Source organism: Aythya marila (genome assembly GCF_965140915.1).
Source record: "Aythya marila genome assembly, chromosome: Z".
NCBI lineage: Eukaryota > Metazoa > Chordata > Aves > Anseriformes > Anatidae > Aythya > Aythya marila.
Window position 1 is genome coordinate 24,892,411 of NC_139080.1, and position 21,496 is coordinate 24,913,906.

The following is a 21,496-nucleotide window of genomic DNA, read 5'->3' on the forward strand; positions in this document are numbered from 1 at the left end:
CACATGATCAGCAATTACCTTTTCTAAGTGTGTAATACTAATTACTCAGACCTGTATTGCAGGGACTGCAATGACTTAGGGCAAGCAAGCTGGTGAAGGGTCTAGAAAACAAGTCTTATGAGGAGCAGCTGAGGAAGCTGGTGTTGTTTAGCTTGGATAAAAGGCGGCTCCGGGGAGACCTTATTGTAATTTAAAACCTTAGGGGAAGGTGTAGTGAGGTGGGGGATCAGGCTCTTCTCCCATGCACCAAGTAATAAGACAAAGGTAAATGGCCTCAAGTTGTACGAGGGAAGATTTAGGTTGGACATTAGGAGACATTTCTTTACTAAAAGGTTTGTGAGGCTTTGGAACAGGCTGTCCATGGAGATCTTCAAGAAATGTGTAGATGTGAAACTTGGTTTAGTGAGGGACTTGTCAGAAGTAGATTAAAGGATAGACTGTATGATCTCAGAGGTCTTCTCCAACCTTAATGACTCTGTGACCTCTGGACATTTCTGGATACCATCACATCTTAACATCACAGACAACTGACAACTGTCCAGGGGAACTGAGTCAACCATTTTTAGAGATCCTACTTCACAGATCCATGGTCTTTGACCCTCACAGCCAGAGGCTACAAGGTACTTATACCCTGAAATTCAACCAGCCCCACTGTACTGCACCTCTTTCCCAAACTGGGCTTCTTGGACAGATCTTTTTATTTCACTGCTTTGCTGTCACAGCTGTAATGGATGAAGAAGGAAATCAATAAAACCTTTTCTGAAGGGAAGATGCTAGCCAGAGACAATTGCTAAAGACATTCTCTTGAACAGATCTCCCAATAAGCACGAAGTAGGGTACTTACCAGTAGGGAAGAGTTAGAGGGGAGGGGAGGGGAGGGAAGGGGAGGGGAGGGAGGAGGTTTTGAAAAGAAATCAGGTGTAACTGTATAAACGATCAATCTGGTTTTATGTTCAAACTTCATACAAACACTACATACAAATTCACTGTCCAGATGCAAGACAGAAGAAGGGGAGCTATACTGGAATTTACTGTAAAATATGCCTCTAAATAATAATAATAATAATAATAATAATAATAATAACAACAACAACAATAATAAATAGAAAAACATGTCTAATGATTTTTTGTCAATTTTTTAATACTTCAATTTGAAAGTGCATGTTACATGCATTAATGTGTCCATACATGTTTTATGCACAGTGCTCAAAGTACAAGTTCAACATGCACCAGCAAAACTTTAAGAAGCAAGAAAAGATTAAAAGCCTCTTTTAACAGTAAAAAAGAGCTTCTCTTTAACCGTAATTTCATTAAATGATGAAGCAGAAATAATAATTGCCAAATTTCCTCTGTTCCTTGTTTTCAGAAACATAACAAAAGACAAAAAGTCCTCTCCATGGTGACTGCTAGAGACTGAAGATACAAGCTATTTCATCTGACATTTACATTATTCATTTAAAATTGTTTGATTTAACAATCAGAAATAAGATGGGATTTGAAATTTGGTAAGAAAACAAAAGACTCCAGATTTCTCATGTCAGATATCAAGTAGTTGACACTTGAGACTTAAAATCTATGCCAATTCTCTTTCCTCATTATCTCTAAAGTATTATTTTCCTTCTAAGTTTCCCCCTTCAGGTTTAAAGGATGTAAGTTGACAGAGAAAAGGGAAAAACACTGACAAGCTGGAAAAAAAAAGTGTTTTTTTCCTGTCCTATCCTGATAACCAAGAAAGAATCGATAGCAAGCACCTCCCTTGGCAAAGGGAGAACACAACTGAGCTAATATTGCCAGTGTCAGTATTCAGAATTTTGAGTCACTTTCTCACAGGTAAAACAGCAATAACAACAAAAAAATCCGTATTTATGTTTGCATTTGCAATAGAGAAATGTGTACCGTCCAGCACGTTTTATTAACCTGGAGGGAAGGGAGACTAAGAGTAATAAATACTGTGTTAGTGCTATACACTAAGATGCCATCTTACCACTAGCTAAGATATATAGAAAAATTTGGATTTATAGCTGCAGCATACCATTCTCAGCTTCCTTAAAAGCCTGAGCTTTGTTACTGTTTTAGCATTGTTACTTACACTGAAACATAAATATCATTTCAACTCACACAAGACAGTGATTCTCAACCTAAAGAGCACAGAAATCTACAGGGCATATTTTGCTACCACCAACCTAAGTCCTTTCTTAGGCATTTCTCACAAGTGCCACTATGATTTTCAAATATTAGAATCGGGATTACCCTCGTAAAACTGCTCAAGATGGATAATCTTTGCAGCAAAGATAGAACATGGCACAGCAGCAAATCAAAGCCTCCAGAAACCATCTGGATGTTTTTGCTGTGTGTTTTGAGTGCTGCTTAGAGCAGTTTCTAACCTTACTCTAATAGACATGATAATCCTACAGGCCTAACATTCACGGACACTGCTTTCCTACTTCTGTTCATTAGAGGCAATCACTTCCACTGTCTCTTCTCCTATTCCAATTCCATGCATTTATACATGCACAATATACCCTTCTCTTGTACACAAAGGTGGTAAGAGAAGACAGGTGACCACCACAGTGTTGTAAGTCTATCATCAGGTATCAAAAATCATTCACGTAAATGCTTATCACTTTGGAATAAATAATTACAAGAAACAGAAAGGAAGGTAAGGGAAGTATTGTCTAAAGGCATGATTACTATTGCACTCGTAGTTGACTACACACTTCACTGAAAAGCCTTGCACAAAAAAATCTGCCAAAAACTTTTCTTTCTCTGCAGAAAGCAAGCTGCTCGTTCAACAGACAGTTTTAATGAGTTTGGTAACATTTCAGGTTATTCACATGAACGTAGCACCTATTTACTGTATCTGAACACTGAGTCCAAGATTTCCCTCCCATACTTCAATTTTTTTTCTTTGAGTGAACATCTGTAATGAGCCATTAGAATTTCTTTTACATGTACTGCTGACTGTCTGAAGGCAGATGACCTCAACCATATACTTCAGTTTTCCTTTTCCCACACAGCCACATGTTGAAAAACATGAACAATAAAACAAGTCCAAGCATCTCTGTAATTTTTTTAAACAAAATGTACTGTCTTTATGACCTATGGTATGTTCAAAGCAATTTTGAAAATTTTCAGGCTAAAAAAAAAATACAATTTGTGATATTGTGAGTTAGGAAAAAAATCTGGACTTATTTGATATTGCTGCTTGTTGTAAATATGCTGCCTTTAAGAGCTGATCCAAGACATGCTTGAAAAAAGGGTGCTTTCAACACAGAACTATAACGGTATATGAAGCCATAGCACAGCACTACAAAGATTTTAATAGAAACATTCACTATCAGCACATCCAATATCTTCCATAGGAAGTATAAGCATATGTTTGAAAAACACAGTATTTGATTGCTGGAAGTTATATTGGCAGACACTACTCATCCATACAGTTTGCAGATCTTGCACAAGATCTTCACTATCAGAAGTAACCACTGAGAAGTGTTACAGCACAAATTTTCCATTCCATTCTTTGTATTTTTCTCCCAAAAGCAAAAATGAACACAAAGTAAATAAAAAATACACAAATCAGAAGCAAAAGCCAACTGTGCTTCTATGACATAAATTACTCCTTTTAGTACAATACGACTATTCATAGTCTCTGAACTGTTACTTAAAGTAATGTTTTTCTCACTCTGAACAGAACTTTTAGTCAAATGGAAATCAAAACCAAGATACTTCCTTGGTGTGCCACATCCATATGCTATAAAACTCAGAAAAGCACAAAGCACAGACTACCAGAAGTTTTACTGAATAGGGGAAAAAATGCAGTTTTGTTTTAGCCCACTTCCAGGAAGAAGGATATTCTGTAAGAGATCAAATTTCACTTAACAAGTCCACAGAATCCTCCAAAGACTTTGGGGGAATACCCATCCTTACAGATTTTCCATTATCTCTAGGTAACCCTTCACATATTTTACAAAGTCAGTTCCAAACTCCAAAAATGATACCCAACAAGTCTTACCTAAAAAGTTTAACAGCATACTTAAGAAATAAATATGCTTACTGTTCTTGAATCAGAGAAAGGATTGTACTCATCTAGTCCTGGGGGAACATTTCTTGTGACTTGTGTAACAGAAGGATCCTAGAAGAGAAAACAGTTCTGTAAATGTATGGACATGTATATAAGCAACCAGCCAACACTGAAATCATTATATCATAGAAAACTCAGCTTTTGTTTTAATCTAAAAAAAATAAGTTTGTTTCATCAAGAAAGTCTGTAAGTATCCACCTCTTCCTCTGTGCCTGAAGTGGCATCATTCCACTCCAAGCTTCTTAAAAGTCTGGATTAATACACAAACTTCATCTACTATACATTTATAAGGAAGAAAGTTCTCAACAGAGAAGGGAAAAAAACTGTACACTGTTATTTTGACCACTGGTCTTCACAACTATACACCCAACAAACACCACTACAGAAGAGCAAACTTGCTTTAACTTTTAGTATTCCCTATCCAGAAGTCCTTTGGGAACAGGGAAAGCATTTCAAAAAGAGAAGCCAAGGAAACAATGCCCCACAATGCTAAAAAGTACCTCTGCTTGAGCTTCTGCCTAAACTGGTAAGATAAAGAAGAACGTACAATTTTTCCCTCCAAAGAACTATACAAGAAGGAACGCTCTTTAAGGTTTAGCTTGAAAAAGCAACTTCAGGAGTTAAATATTTCTGCGGTAGGGGTAGGTAGGCTTGGTTCTGTAGAAGTACCTGCAGTCATAGAACAGACTAACTTTATACAAACAGAAATTGTACTTATTCCATGTGGTGCCTGGTTCCACATACGTAATTTCTGTGGTTCGGGTTAAGGTTCTCTGTATCTTCAGAACAGAAGAATGAATGAGCAGAGAGATTTATTTCTTTTTAATTATGAAATCCACTTAGTCTGTAAGGGTTAGTTAAATTATGTTTATAGAAATATAGAAAAGTGGGTAATATTTCATATGTATAGAAAATATACAGAGTATCTTTCTGGAGAACAAGTCCTACGAGGAGCGGCTGAGGGAGCTGGGCTTGTTCAGCCTGGAGAAGAGGAGGCTCAGGGGCGACCTTATCGCTCTCTATGGGTACCTCAAGGGAGGCTGTAGCGAGGTGGGGGTTGGTCTGTTCTCCCACGTGCCTGGTGACAGGACGAGGGGGAATGGGCTTAAGTTGAGCCAGGGGAGTTTTAGGTTGGATGTTAGGAAGAACTTCTTCACTGAAAGGGTTGTGAGGCATTGGAACAGGCTGCCCAGGGAAGTGGTGGAGTCACCATCCCTGGAAGTCTTCAAAAGACGTTTAGATGTAGAGCTTAGGGATATGGTTTAGTGGGGACTGCTAGCGTTAGGTCAGAGGTTGGACTCGATGATCTTGAGGTCTCTTCCAACCTAGAAATTCTGTGATTCTGTGATCTTTAGATACACTATTTGCTTATTTGTAACATGCACAGATACAATATTTTCATAGTTTTCTTATGTGAAGGCCAGGAACTTCACCAGATTGCCACAACTTCTCCAACATGATGGCCAGTGACTTAGCAGCTACATCCACTCACTCATCCAGGACCTAGAGATACATCTGATCAGGTCGCATGGACTTGTGCACCTTCAGGTTCCTGACGTGGTCTCGAACCTGATTTTCTCCTACATTGGACAGTTCTTCATTCTCCCAGTCCCGTGTGGCTGGTGCTCTTGCTGGTGAAGACTGAGGCAAAGAGAGTCACTGAGTACCTCAGCCTTCTCCACATCCTGGATAGCCAGGTCTCCCTTTTGCTTCCAGAGAGGGCCCACAACTTCCCTAGTCTTCCTTTTACCACTGATATACATACAGAAGCCTTTGTTGTTGCCCTTTGTATTCCCTGGCCAAATTTAATTTTAAAAGGGCTTTGGCTTTCCTAATCTGATCCCTGGCTGCCTGAACAATTTCTCTGTACTCCTCCCAGGCTATCTGTCCTCACTTCCACCCTCTTTAGGCCTCCTTGTTCTTTTTGAGTTTGCCTAGGAGCTCCTTTTTCACCCATGCAGGCCTCCTAGTATTTTTGTCCAACTTCCTCTTTGTTGATATGCATCGCTCCTGAGTTTGCAGGTGGAAATCCTTGAATATTAGCCAACTTTCTTAGGCCCCTCTTGTCTCCAGGGCTTTGTCCCATGGTACTCTACCAAGAAGATGCCAGGAGAGCTGATTTTGGCCTCTTCAGAAGTCCAGGGTAGCGAGCTGACTGTGCTCCCTGCTTGCTGCCCTCAGGATCCTGAAATGCACCGTGTTATGGTCACTGCAGCCAACGCTGCCCTTGAGCTTCACATTCCCCACCAGCCCCTCCTTGTTGGTGAAAAGGAGGTCCAGCACAGCACCTCTCCTTGTTAGCTCCTCTATCACTAGAAGGTGTCATCAGTGCAATGCAGGAGCTCCTGGAATTGCACTGGTGACACTGCAACAGGAATCTCCTGGACTGCCCGTGCCCTGCTGTGCTGTCCCTCCAAGAGTTACCAGGGTGGCTGATGTCCTCCATAAAAACCAGGGCTTGTGAACGTGAGGCTGCTGCTGTCTGTCTACATGTATAGAGGGCCTCATCAGCTTGGTCTTCCTGGTCAGGTGGCCTGCCGCAGACCCCCACTACAATGTCCCCTGTCCCAGCCCTCCCTGTAATGCTGACCCACAAGCTGTCAGCTCCTCACCCATCCCCAGCACTCCAGCTTCTCACTGACACAGTCCCCTTCCTCCTCTCCCCTGCCTGTCCTTCCTGAAGGGCCTGCATCCTTCTCTTACAACACTCCAGTCACAGGGGCATTCCCACCACATCTCTGGACTGCCATGACACCAAATCCAGCAAATGAGAGCAAATATTTCACAAGCTGTAGCCACAAATTTATTAAAATGTAAGGCAATTTAAAAACTTCGGCTATTAAAATGCTCGAGGCAAGGAGAACATTGCTTCAAAAATCTAAAAACTTTGTTGCACATTTCAGTTGTATTCATGTGCATATGCACACATGAAAACTAGCCTTTCTGCTTCCATAAAATGCTACCACTCTTGGCTAAAGCACACATTTAGCTGACAAGCAGTATTTTAAAAGTGACTGAACGCAAATCAACCTCTCTTTAAATGGATACAAAGCAAAGTTAAATGCATTTAAAAATCAGCTTTCCTGCATTTGACTTACACAATAATATATCATTTCAACAAAGCAACCTTGGTGACAGTCTCTCCAATAAGTTAGCCATATTTTCCATTTCCATCCTAGACTTGAATGCACTGGTTAAACTAAAACCTCATTAGGTTTTACATAGACTGACAGAGTATCTTCTTCTAACATATCCTTTATTGAAGGACTGGCATAAAATACTGTGCAGATGAACAATAGAAATAAGAGAAAGCTCGGGGGGGGGGAGGGTAATATTTGCTCTCTAAATTTGACTACATATCATTTGAAACATTAAATTGAAAAATCATAATAAATAAGAGAAAAAACGAAATCTGACACTTGAATTGGGCACTAATTACTAGAGTTGCTCGTATAAGATCAGTAAAGATGAATCTCTTATAACAAAGTTAATACAAATAAGACAGTTGCATAATTCAAAACACAGGACTGTAAGAAGTCTTTTACATCTGAAAACTTTTACCTTACTGTGGTGGTGTATCTTTCCCAAGCAAGCAACTGAGCCCCTTCCCAGTTGCTCACCCCCTCTCCAGTGGGATGGGGAAGAGAACCAGATGGGCAAAAACAAGTAGAACAATTAATGCGTGGGTGTTGAGAAAAAGACAGTTTAAGTGGAGGACAGGACAGGGTGGGCATAAGCGGGAGGAATAACAAAACACACAAGTGATACCAGGGCAATTACTCACCATCTTCCACCAGCAGACTGATGCCCAGCCAGTTATTTTGGATTCCTCTCCCCATATTATTACTGAGCATAACATGCAAAGAATACCAATTTGGTAAAGAAAGGTCATATGTCCCAGCTGTGTCTCCTCCCAGACTCTTGCTCACCCAGGCTACTCTCAGGGGCAAAAGCAGAGTGAGAAACAGAGCAGGCCATCATGGTGTGCAAGCACTGTTCAGCAATAGCTGAAACACTGGCACACTATCAACAGTGTTCTGGTCAAAAAAATAAAATAGCACCATGGAAGTAACTATGAAAAGTAACTCCATCTTAGCCAGACCTAGTACACTTATTCTAGCCTCTAAACTACAGCGTGAATTAGGATAGAATAAAATGCTCTAATGTTTATTCATGCTTTCTGAATTTTCTTCCACACATTCTCTCAAATAATTGCCTCTTACATACTTAAAAATGTTCTACTGTAGACACATATGAAACTATTGATAGCTAACCACCGGCCATAAAGGGTCAAAAATTATTAAAACTCAAATAGCAGTTAGAACTTGGTTGCTTAAAAAGCAAATTTCAGCACTCCTGTGCTTCGTTGATGCAGTACTAATCAAGTAACTCAACCCGATTGTGCCCTTGAAGAACAATAAATGCAATTATTTAAATAACTAGAATGTCACAGACTCAAGAGATAACCACTCAACAGCAGCAAATTTCCAAAAAACAGGAAAGAGTGGTCAAGTCAAATTCAGAAAAGCAGTCTACCTTTGCAAATAGGATATGCAAACAATAATAAATATCTGATAAAAGAAAGACTTTCTTCTCCAAGTGTTTCAGGGAAGAGTTGGGAAAAAAGCTCCTTAAATCTCTTCACATACTACTTGTGACATTCTACATTGACTCAAAAGAATGACAGGAAATTTGTGCTGAGCTAAACAAGCTTACTACATCAAAAGTTTTAGTTTTAGAAGTAAGTCGTAGAATTAAATACACATTGTAAGTTACAAAAAGCCCTCTATCAGAAGTCCATTCTCCTTTTGAATTAACAATTGCCGTACTTCTGCCAAATACTGCCATTGTTTGCAAAGTTAGCAGTAGCTCTGAAAAAGAAAAACTTAATGACCTCAAGGACAGCAGCTCCATATAAAAAAAAAAGTTTCACTACGTTGTAAAAAATCTGCAAAAACTATTATAGTTCTACTGAAATACACAAAATGAACACCGTCATGCCAGAAGTGATCAAATTGTGCTCTCATAAAACCTCAGTCTGGACTTTCAGAAGAAGTTCATGGGCTGGTGTCTTCCACAAGTTGGAAGACACAAGTAGAAGTAAAACAGAGCTTACAGTGAAAAAGTAATCTCAGAGGTGAGAGAGGCAAGTACTAGCATGGAGAACTGCCTCTCTCCTATACTTACTCACTGAGATCTTCTGCAATGCTAGGAAAACATACCTCTGTGGAAAGAAAAAAACTCTTCATAATCTGGACACTCAAATTTAAGCTGCTAAACTCTTATTGTTCTGAACATTTACAACGCAGTGAAGAAGTGATGCCAACAGGAGCTACACTTCATATTTCAAAACACTTCCTAGAATTTTCTGAAAAGATTAGACCTGACATTCCAAAGAACATGCACATTTACTGTGCACCTTTTACCTTTCACTCACTGCATCTCACTTCAAAAACACAGCAAATGCCAACTCATCTAGATGCAGTGAGAAAACTGTGAGACACCCGGACTCATTGCTGCAGAGTAATAAAACATTTAACTTAGCAGTTTATCAAGGTTTGAATAATGAACAATGAACAATAAACATCTGCAGAATGACATACTCACAGAGTGACATTTAAATGAGTGCTATCAAATTTGTACATTCCGTGACACACATATCCTTGTGGTTAAAGAGAAAGTACATAGAACCAGAATATTCTACATGAATAACTAAATCTAAGCTGGCATAACTTATTTTTCTATAATCAATATTCCACCTGGATAAACTATTAAAATGCGCTATTTTTTAAGCTATTTGTGTTCATTAATACTAAGAAACAGGAAAAAAAATCCCTAAAGATAGGTTCTGATAGGGAATAGATAATATACAAACCAGCAGTATGACTGGAACCACAAAGCATCCAGAGACCTTAATCACTTATCCTGCATGATTTCAGTGATAAAAAATTGGGTTACTCCCAGAAAATGCGTAAGATTTGGAGTTTCTGGGACCAACTTTAAAGACCTGATGTCAGCCACTAAACTGGGCAACTACAGAATGCCTGGTCCAACCCCAGACTGAGAAGACCATGTCCTGGTGGACTAGTATTTCTGCCCCAAAACAGACCTGCCCTTCTACTAACTCCTTGCCACAACCCAGTTTTCCTCAGCCACCCAGCCAGCGCCTGCCCCTTACAGTATAGAACCCTGCAATTCATCTTGCTTACTCAGATTCTTGTTTCTTCTTTTCGCTTCATACCTCTTTCTCCAGTCTTACCTCACTGAAGCTCCTGCCGGTCCAGCACCTTGAGCTTCTGACCTTTTGTTTAACTGTTACTCATAGCAATCAGGGAGCAGAATTTAAGAACAGCACACTGTTCATACCCAGGTACCACAGCCATTGGTGGTGCATTGCAGTCACACAGATGACATCTCAGTCACACATTTCAGATGACATATTCAAGATCTGAATTATTCGACAAGACTGGAGTTTTAAGAAATCAGCACAACCTAACTGACTGTTTTCCATCTTAACTTTCATTGTACCTCATTCTTCTAGTCTCTATCCTGCAACATCCACCTCAAAAGCAAAGATTAGAATCACTTTACTTGAAAGTCAAGAAGCACCCCAGTATTTACATCAAGAATGGAGAAATCAGAAAAAAAAGTAAAAGCAAATAAACCCACAACACATCTCACATTGGCAATGGCAAGAGCACTTATAGAACTGTTAAGAATGTGCCCTGTTCTAGGTTAACAAATTACTCTCATATCATTCAGGCACAGATAAAATTAACTGATATCCAGTTAACACAGAGGGTATATAAAGCCAACTAATGGTAAGTTAAGGGGAAAAAAAAAAAAGTAAGGAATGTAGCCTGAGCCACCCCCCACCCTTAGCCAGGGAGCATGTGGCTGAAATGGTGCAGAACAATCCATTCCATGCAAGTTTTTATTGCTTTAAAAAAAATCAAATTAAAAGGAACAGAGACCTCTGTTGTCTAGGAGACCAAAACTAGTCATCAGCTAACAGTTTTCATTAATACAGAACAGATTAACAAATTAAAGACTAAAGAACTAGATAAATCTGTAATGACTCTTTGTATTACTGTTCACTGGGAATCGCTCCAGCATTGTTCCACCACGACTAAGATGGTTTATAGCACACATGGCACGAAAATGTTCTGAACAATGCCACCAGCAAAGTTTACATTGTTACCTGTGACTTGCATTTCTTTCAAGCTGGTCAGTTGAGAACTAGGAATCCTCTACCCTTTAAGGTGTCCTTCAATTTGTTAAAAAACAGGCTGAACTACAATGTAATAAATTTGAGGAAGTGTTCTTCAGCTTCCTTTTCCCCCCCCTTAATGGAACTAAATGAGTGACATCATTGATGTTAAGCAAATGTACACGTAATGTTTAATTTAGTTCAGTATGGTTTGCTTCCAAGGAAGTAGAAACAGAGGTCAAGAAACACAGTTAATAAACACTCACTCAAAACACCGATTTGGATAGGGATTCTAATGGTTTTACAGCACATCAGCAACTGAAAATAAGAATTCCAAATTAAAATTGCATAGCCTAAATAGAGAAAAAATAGAGAAAAAGAGGAAAATAGAGAAAAAACTGCAGGAAACAACAGGGATAAATGCATAAAATACTTGTATTATGAAAAGAACAGGGGCAGGAAAGGCAACTACTTCAAAAACAGGATAGCAAGGTAATTCTTAACACCAGTTGACAAGGACAAGTAAACAAGACAACTAAATATCTTTCAAGACTCAGATCACGTTACCAGGAGTGTCCTACATCAAAAGAATATACTAATTATGTTGTTTGGGAACAGATAACACTGGATTTGCACGTGACAGGTTTTTATCAGCTTTTCAATTTACATAGGAATCATGGGGCAGCATGAAAAAAATACCTGTGTAAACTGACAGAAGTATGCCTGGTTAAACTTGGTAAAAAAAAAAAAAAAAGATTAAGGAGAAACAATCCACTATGAACATACAAGTGGATTTTCAAAGAGGATTAATTATTTTTGGTGAATGAAGTCAGAACAAGAAAATACAGAAAGCAATTAATTGGAAAAATAGCTTCTTAAGTACAGCTGAGGGAAGAATATGAGGGAGGAATAAGCTGTTGCAGGCAATTCTACAAGTCTTCATTTTTGGCCTTTGCTCAGCTTAAGTCCAAGGAAGAATGATCTCTCAATGACAAGAGTGGTTTCAATCCACGTTGAGAAAACAGCTCCCCTCATCACAAAAACACTTACAAGATGAAGCCTGATTATATCAATCCTATCATCTTCCTTGAAGACATCAGTCACTGGCTACCTTCAGCTCTACCACCATATATAGTTTTTGTCCCTTGCTTCAAGATTCTCACAAATAACTTCATCCTACCCGCTTTAACAGTCACTGACTCTATCTGGCTTTTACTGTGCCAACTTTTACCATCCCATAATCACATTCACCTAGCTATGCATTTTCCCATTTGCTTTTTATGCCTGGAGGGAGGTTCCCAGAGAGCAAAAGAGGCAGAGCCACAGTTTTATCCTCCTAACTATTCAACATGCTCAGCAAAGGTATCTTCAAAAAATGGACTGCATGCAGACTAGAAGCAAGAAATAGAAGTGTAGCAGGACTGAATCCAAACTGGTAAATGCATGCTAAGGAAGTCATGAGATTAGATCCATAAATCTAGCAAAGTCAATCTTTACCTGCTAGGATTTCTTACCTGTAATTCTCCTACTAAAAGGCTGCTCCAGTATTTCAGTCCCAAAGATAAGAACCCCTCTTCTCCAAGCCTTGGTCTAAATTTACAACTGATGAGTTACACCTATCTTTAAGTATGATATAAACTTCCACAACAGTTTAGTTCCATCTCTCATCACTGTGTCCCCAATGAAATAACCTTATAGCTTGTGTTTTGCTGCATGAAAAGGATAAACTCTTTTAATTTCAAGATAGGCTCTCTGTTTATTATCACAAATTATTTCCTATACTGCATATTAGCCTTTTCTAAATGTGAATAATAACTAATTATACACATCCTGCTAAGAATTTGTCTAGTTTTGTTTGACAGCAACAGTTGCACTTCCTGCTTGCTCTCTGTGGAGTCCTTCCTTAGATGACACCAGAAAGTTAAACAACAAAGCAACAAAAAATGACTGGAACTTACGTTCATTGGCCTGAGGTTTTCCTGACACCTTGATCAAACAGAACACAAACCACACCACTCCTCATAAAGGAATGAGCTCCCGAGAGCAATCAAAGCTGCTGCTGTTTCAGTTAAAACTCTCTATGATATACTTCACTTTCAATGTGTCCTCCTGAGCATTCTTGGGGAGATTTCCAACAAAGTTTACCTTCTGACAACAAAATAGGAAGATAACTATAATTGACCAGCAATGGGTATCAAAGCTTTTTTTCCTCCTGTGTTAACTGTTGGTTCCCAGCTTTTAAATTAAGAACTGAGACTTGGAAAACAATATAGCCTGCACATGAAAAGAGTGTCTTTCAGACCCGTAACAGCATCTACATTCAACCAGATTAAACCTCTAAAATTGCAGTCTGCACATGTTCAGTAAAGATTCAGTATAAATCAAACAAAAACTCCCCAAAGACTTCCTTCCTGCTCATGCCACAACAAGCTGCACACAGACAAGCTTTGAGAAGATATTCGTGTTTTGATGCAGTACCAAACATTGTTGGTTATTCATGCTTTTTCTCCCTTCATCATTGTCAACTCCAGGAAGATTAAAAAGTGACAAGAATTTCACAAACAGCAATTTAATTGAGATTTGCATACTTTTCTATCCTAGTTTTACATTAATAGTACAAACAGTTTATATTTAACAATACATGTATAAAGGAAGCCTTAATGCCTTGCAGCAACAATATATATTTTAATCTATGATTAAAAACCACTTACTATGAGAAAGAACTGCCTAGAAGGTAATGCTTGGAGGAATTAATGGCAAGTACAGATATGGTCTTTATTTTGCCTCTAATAAAGCTGAGTAACTACCAGAACAGTTCTTTCACTATTTCAAGTTTAACATCTCAATCACTGATCAGCCACTGCGCCCTTACCTCCACCCTCCCTCCCCCCACAAATGGCATTAAGAGGTTTCCACTATAGAACCGCCAGAACACAAATATTAAATAGGATACTGCAAAAGTAGCCAGCTGGGATTTCTTACACTTGGCTCTCAAGCAGTGCTCATTGTAGGCCACAACAGCTGATAGAAGCAGAGCTCTGAATGGTTCTGAGCTACTGAGCAAGCCAAATTCCTGACCTCTGAAACCAAGAAGGCCACAGCAGTCCCATCTTGCAATGAAGTACAGGATGCCTAACAGAGCACTGTGGTGGTTTCACACTGAGGGCTAGCTAAACAACAGAGAAGTTACAATAAAAAAGAGCTCAAGGGTTGAGATACAGGTAGGGAGATTACTGACCGATTACTGTCACAGGCAAAACAGACTCAGCATACGGAGATGAATGGAACGTGTTGCCTATTACTAAGAGACTAAAGCAGAGAGAAACTAAAAGTAAACTTGACACCTTTCTAGACATCCATCCACCTTCTGCCTTCTCCCCCAAGTGGCACTGGGGAACAGTGTTTGTGGTCAGGCCCTGACGCTTCATCTCCACCGCTCCTTCTTGGTCACTCCATGCCCCTGCTCCCCGTGGGTCCCTCCCATGGGATGCCGTCCTTCCCAAACTGATCCTGCGGGGGCTGCCCACAGGCAGCAGCTCCTCAAGCACTGCTCCCACACGGCTCTGTCCCATGGGGTCCATCCAACCCCCAGGAGCAAACTGCTCCAGCACGGGTCCCCCATGGGCAGCAGCTCCTGACATGTCACCTGTCTCTGCATGGTCCCCTCCCCACAGGCTGCAGCTCTGGCCAACATTCTTCTTCAGAGAGAGTTCTCCATGGGCCGCAGCCTCCTCCAGGCCACATCCACCTGCTCCACCGGGGGCTCCTCCACCCATGGGGGGGCTGCAGCGTGGAGATCTGCTCCATGTGGGACCCATGGGCTGCAGGGGGACAGCCTGCTCCACCAGGGGCCCCTCCCTGCACAGCCCGCAGGGGAACTGCTGCTGCCTGCCTGCAGCACCTCCTGCCCTCCTGCTGCACTCACCTGGGGGCTGCAGGGCTGCTGCTCACTCCTCTCTCCCTGCTGCTGCAGCACAGTGTATTTCCCCCCACCCCTTTCTTCAATCTGCTCTCACAGTGACATAAACAATATCACTTCTTGGCTGGGCTCAAGCCAGCAGTGGGTCACTTTGGAGCCAGCTGAAACTGGCCCTTATCTAACATGGGGCAGCTGCCGGGCACTGCTCACAGAGGCCACCCCTGCAGCACCCTCCTACCAAAAGCTTGCCACATGAACACAACACAAGCATCATGTCTCAGCTATTCTCAACACCCCCCCATCCTCAGCTCTGGAAGGATGTTTTTCTTTGTAATGCTGAAGCCTTTCCATATAATGCAAAACTGATACTAATGCAATGCTTTCTAACACTTCACTGAAAATTTGAAAAGTATGCAGCTAGAAGTGACATTTAATAACTATTAAAAAATGTTCCAGTTTTAATAGATTATGGTGCAGTAAAAGCATTGAAGTACCCTCCTGAAATCTATCTACCACATAGGGCAGCTAAAGGACACTTTCAACATCATTATTTTCAGCACTAAATTATGCAGGATTTTGAGGAATTTATAAAATTTGAAATCGTGAAGGGAAACCAGACAATAAAATCAGACAAATTAATTGGGTACATTTCATAATCATCTACAAGAATGAAAACAAAGATATGCACGTAGGCACACAACTCTCCAAATAATTAAAGTTCTGATCCTTCAAAAATGATTAGGCCTTCCCTACGTTGCTGCAAGTGTCTGTCATTTCAGCTTCACTTGAAAAACAGCAGCAAGGTGCTAACTATATAGATTCTGCTGCTATAAAAGGTGGCATTTGTCAATTCACTGCTACCTTCAGCATCAGACCTTCAGCTTGTACATCCTGCTGAACCAGATAGAAGATTCACTTGTGCTCATGTGAGTCAGATTAAGTGCAATATCCAAATAATCACTGGAACCAGCTCTGTAGTAAAGTTAAGCTCTAACATATACTTAGCTGCAGTGACTCAAGTAATCCTGTGACCTCAGTGGTGGCAACTCAGGCATCTCATGCCATTTTTAGATATCAGAGCGTTTCAGACATCCACAAAAGAAGGGCGGTCATGACAGAGCAATGAAAGACCCACTCTTTTTGGAACAACAGCTGGAGTTTAGCCAATGTTTGGATACCCAATCCCACCCAAAGTAACTACTTCCATAATTAACATTATATACTTTCAAGTGTTTTCATGATCATGTGCTTCCACACTGTAACTGAACAAGACAGAGGATTCCTCATCCACATTACTTAGTAGTTTTTACTTGAAGGTCACCACTCGCATTTAAACACAAATGTATCTTACTTTTCAGTTCTAACACAATTCCTATCGTATCAAAAACCTGCTCAGAGCTCTGATCATACCAGATGAAGTGATAGAATTCATCACAGAATTGAGTTTTGAACTCCACAGTCACTCAGAAGTAACCACATCTGGACAATTGCACAAACCTTTTGCAGTCTGTCAGCCAGGCCATAAAGGTCTGTCGAATTCATCTCTTTAATTAAACAAAAATAAATAAATAAAATATTCTCTTAGTTGTAGTATCATTCACTTAAAAAAAAAAAAAAACACAACATGTTTTGTGGTAGTTGAGTTGTGCAGTGGTTTCAGAGTAGATGAAACCTACACTGGATTTCAAGAATGCAGGTTCAGAACCTTTGCACCTGTAGCATCTCCCAAGGTAAGACTACAACCATACTCTATCCTACAACATTAAAAAAAAAAAAAAAAAAAAAAAGGCATACCAAGGAGACAACCACACTGGAAGAGGTTTAAGCTGATTTCAGAAATCTACCTACGGTTTGTCAAACAAAATTTATTTCATACCATTTTCATCTCTCCAAGAATAAACTGCCAGAACATCAAGGACACTCAAGCTCCTCCTACGTGGTCAAAACTGTGTCATCACTGAGGACTTGTCTGGTCATCATGGGACTGCTGGATGACTCTAGTTACTTTTGCTGGACCTGATCTTGATGCAAAACTGACTTCCTAGCTTGGCCTGCCCCCTCGCCGTGGACTTGCCTGGCACTCTTGACTCCTGGCTGAACGCTGCTGCCATCACCGGACCGGCTTTGCTCGCCTTGTCTGGGTGCGCCAGGGCTCCACTATTTGCCAGTGAGAATGGTACGGGTGAGAATTCATGCTCACAACATATGACAAGTGCTTCTCATTGAAGGAAACAAAATAGCTTTCATTATTAGACCATTTTCATTTACAATACTTCAGGTTACACCAAATGTATATTTCTATATAATGCTGGTGCATCAAATTACAGCAGGATTACCACATTTTCACCTGTATGGAACATGAGTGCACTTTTTTCAGCACAACTGTAACGTGATCTTTTTAATATTAGAATGCTATGCATCTGTGTGTTTCCTTACCCTTTGTCTTTCAAATTGTAACATCTCTTGGTTTGGTTGGTACACCATCCGGAGGACAGCTATTTATAGAGGAATAATGCAATACCAAAGGCATAACAGCCTTTGGGTTCAGCTTGAGGTTTTTTGTTTTTTAACATGGTACTGTTTTAAAATGAGAGGTTAAATAGCTGTCATCTCAAAATCAATGGTATTTCCTGATCAATCTAAGCAAGCAAACACTTGAAGCAAGAATTTCTGTTTTACAAACCAGATTCATTTCCTTCCAGGAGATATGAAACCAGAAATATAATTTATTTTTATGTTTCCAAAAGGATTAATTACCCAAAACAACAGCAAACTATATGTTTGTCCGTGCTCCATCCCTCCTCCCCCCCCCCCCGAACACTTTTTTCTCCACTCAACATCAAAAAAGAAACTGCTGAAATTTTTACCAAAAGGCATGTGAAAAGTAATAGGAAACCTCACAAGTAGATCACAGACAACTAGTAAAAATAAAATACTTAAAAGAAAGCAGTATCTGTCTTCAACCTTGGCAACAACTCTTCCATGTGATGCCCCTCCCTCCTTTCTCTGCCATACTGGTTTGTTATTTTACACAGGCACAGGAAGTGGCTGCAAATGTAAGGAAAAAAACTAATCTCTTCATCCATAAAATTATCAAGCACAGACAAATAGTATGAATAAATTTGAATAAAGTGTTCAGACAACATGACTTGGGTTTGTCAGGGTCCATCTGGAAATACTGGTTCTATGTGTAAAGCACCTTAAAACACAGTCAGGCTAAACTGAAATCCAGATGCACATTAATTTCAATGTTGTCATGCCAACAAGATGACAATCAAGGCTTGTCTTACACACAAGGCCTTCTGCCCCTTGAAGTAAATAAGTGGATGAGTAAAGGTATGCAGCGTTACCTTTTGCGGGCAGAAGAATGAGACAGAAGGTAGCAGAGACTGAAAGAAGTGAAAAGAACCTTCCAAGAAAGAAAAAGCATACAGCTTTCCTAAAACTACTCCTGCAAGTAAGAAATCCAGAACTATGTTTAACAGGGAGCTTCAAGGTACAGAGCAGTTGTTTTAGAGTACTTCTATCACGATGCATTGCAGATGAGAAACAAGAGTGTGGATTTTGCCTAACAACAGAAATCTCTCCCTAAAGAGAAGTGGGAATAAGCTGTGGCACTTTAAGCAATGTCCTTAAACTGTATGTATGTATGGTTGAAGCAGGTCCCTAGCTTATGTCTCAAAAACACTACACAGATCAAGTTACCTGGGCCAATGAGCCATGCAAGGGCAACTATACTGTTTCCATCCCTGTTTCCACTTTGGGTATCTGTACATAATAAATTTGCTATGTATTATTTTCATCACTTCCACAAAAAAAAAAAAAAAAGGGAGGAAAAGCATCACATGCTTTTGTTGCTGAAGACATATTCTAGAACAATGACACCTTTTGGTGCTTGCTGCCAGGAGGTACTTAAAGAACAGTGCTCAGAGCCGTTGGTGCCTGTCCAAGCTACCGTTGGTGGCAACCTGAGTGCCTGGGCTGCTGCTCCTCCTGAACGCCAGTGCACTCCATGAAACACGAAGTGAAAACACAGCGACTGGCCTGACGAATACACTTCACTAAATTCTACATCCATAAAAACCGAACTGGCAGACAGACTACAACAAATAAATTAGTCCACAATAACACCCCGTGCCTCCAGCCGCTGCTTGTACAGAAGTACCGCTGAAATGTGACAGCTCAATTTCTACACAGCTTAATTATTCCTGCTGGCAGCCTACACACACTGGTGTGCCTTAAGTCTCGGCGTGATATAAAAACGAAGTACGAAAGAAGTACGATTACCGAAGGAGCTGAAGGAATTAAGACGAACTGGATTCAAAATGGTAAAGGGCAGGTAAGCAGCGGAGGCACGCAAAGGAGGTCAGCTCATCCTGACAGCTGCGGGAGTAAGGGCACGGTCCTCAGCTGCCAGCCAGGGACTGCCTGCACCAGCCGTGCCTCGCAGCACAGCAGCCTCGCCAGACGCGGGGCGGCCATGCCGAGCCTCCTGGGAAGCAGCTGGGGAGCCGGGCAGGGCGGCAGGTGGGCTGCGGGGCTGGGAGGAGGCCGGCTGAGGGCGAAGGGCTGCGCTGCGTGGGGCGCCCCGGCAGGCGGGGAGACCCTGAGGCGTCACCCACGCGCACCTGCAGACACCACGCCGGGTTTAAAAAAACAAAAATAGAAATTATAAAGTGCTTCACGCGCGAGTTATACGCTCGCAGCTGAAGCACTGAGGGTGAAACAGGGCGGCCCCAGCTCGCCAGGCGGCTCCCCCCGTCCCCCACCAGCGCTGCCCGTGCCCCCCCCCGGAGCCGCGCAGCACCGCCAGAGGACCCCCCCGCCCCCCCCCCGGGCCGTGCCTCACCTTGAAGGGGTTGTTGAGGTCCGGGTCGGCGAAGGGGTTGCTGTCGAAGTCCGACATGGCGAGGGCTGCGATCCGCGGCTGGCGGCCCTGGCCCTGCGGCGCCCCCCCCGGCGCTGTCAGCAGCCGCTGCGGCCCGGGCCCCAGCCCGCCCCCTCCGGCTCCCAGCGCCGGCCTCCAAAATGGCCGCCCCGGAGGTGATGTCGCGGGGCGGGGCGGGGCGCGGAGGAGGGAGAGGGGAATGGGAATGGGGGGGTCGGGGCCCTGCTGAGGAGAAAAGCGGAGGGGAGGCAGCTGCTGGGGGCACCGGGCGCGATTTGGTTCACAGATCCTGTCAAAATATGAAATGCTCCATTCTGGGCATCGAGCAATAGCAGTCTAAGTCGAGGCAGCGCTTCAAAAAAAAACAAACACTGAATCCCGATTTGTTTCACGTGAATCCCTTCACACGCTTTCTAAATAACTTACCTAAACGTTTATTAAAATACAAAGGGAGTTTTGAGACAGGTTAGCCTTCAATGTACTTAAGATAAATTGCTATGAGAGTAAAATCGACCATTTTGGTATTCAAATGTGATTCCCTCCTTCCCCCCTTCACATAACCACAAGCCGACCGTGGGGTACACTGTTTAGGTTTAATGAAGACTGGCTTAGGATGTTAACACCTTTTTGTACTTTAATGGCTCTGCATTCATTACTATCATATATCGATAATCCCAACCCAACACTGAGAGTCGTTGTTATGGCGGTGTTCCATCAGCAAATCAGGAAAAGTCCTGCATATACAAGAGAATTAATTTTGTATGGATCAGTGAAAAAAACAATAATTGCTGCAAGGTTTGCTGTAATTTATGTAGATGTTTCTCAATTATTTCTGAAGGACTGTCAGGTATAAGATGATATGCAAATGGGACAAATCATAAAAGCACAGCTTCTAAGGAGCAAAACACTTTCAACTTTTTTTTGTTGCTATGAAGTGTAAAATACTTCGTGCTTCAAAAAACACAGAGGCAGCTGTTGTACGATCAACAAAAGTACATTACAGTATTAGACACAATCGTTCATATAACTCACTTATCATGACAGAAAATTAAATCATGTTGTTTTCTAATATTTGCCCAGGGCTCAATATATCATAGCTCAATTATACATGTTGATAGTTTGAAAGCTGTGTGCACTGGCAACTGTATATTTGTTCCTTTCAGCTGAACATGACTGAACTAATGCATACATGCCTGAGTCAGTGAATGTTTGACTGAAAAGAGCATCTTTTCCTGTGTGGCTACTGGTGCTTCAGATCATGATCATAGCAACCTGCTTCTGATAATAATTTATTTGTGCACAGTTAAAGGAGAACAATATGTCATCTCATATGACTTCCAAGGAATTAAGATGTTTTTGAAAGGATAATAATTATTTTACAATTAAATGATACCATTT

At 41.2% G+C, this 21,496-nt stretch overlaps 1 protein-coding gene across 2 annotated transcripts in view; it reads right to left on the minus strand.

Moving 5' to 3' along the window:
* SCAMP1 (secretory carrier membrane protein 1) overlaps window positions 1-20,209 on the minus strand; it is a 41,378-nt gene extending 21,169 nt beyond the window's left edge. The window contains exons 1-2 of one of the 2 annotated variants that reach the window (XM_082783450.1): window positions 20,060-20,209; window positions 4,055-4,132 (exon numbers count right to left, since the gene is read on the minus strand). In XM_082783450.1, the coding sequence (XP_082639576.1) occupies window positions 4,055-4,132; window positions 20,060-20,116 (135 nt within the window). In that variant the 5' untranslated portion in view covers window positions 20,117-20,209. Of the gene's footprint in view, window positions 1-4,012; window positions 4,133-20,059 lie in introns of those variants that run through there. The other variant, XM_082783451.1, reaches the window with a different exon arrangement.
* Between the last annotated feature and the right edge of the window lie 1,287 nt (window positions 20,210-21,496).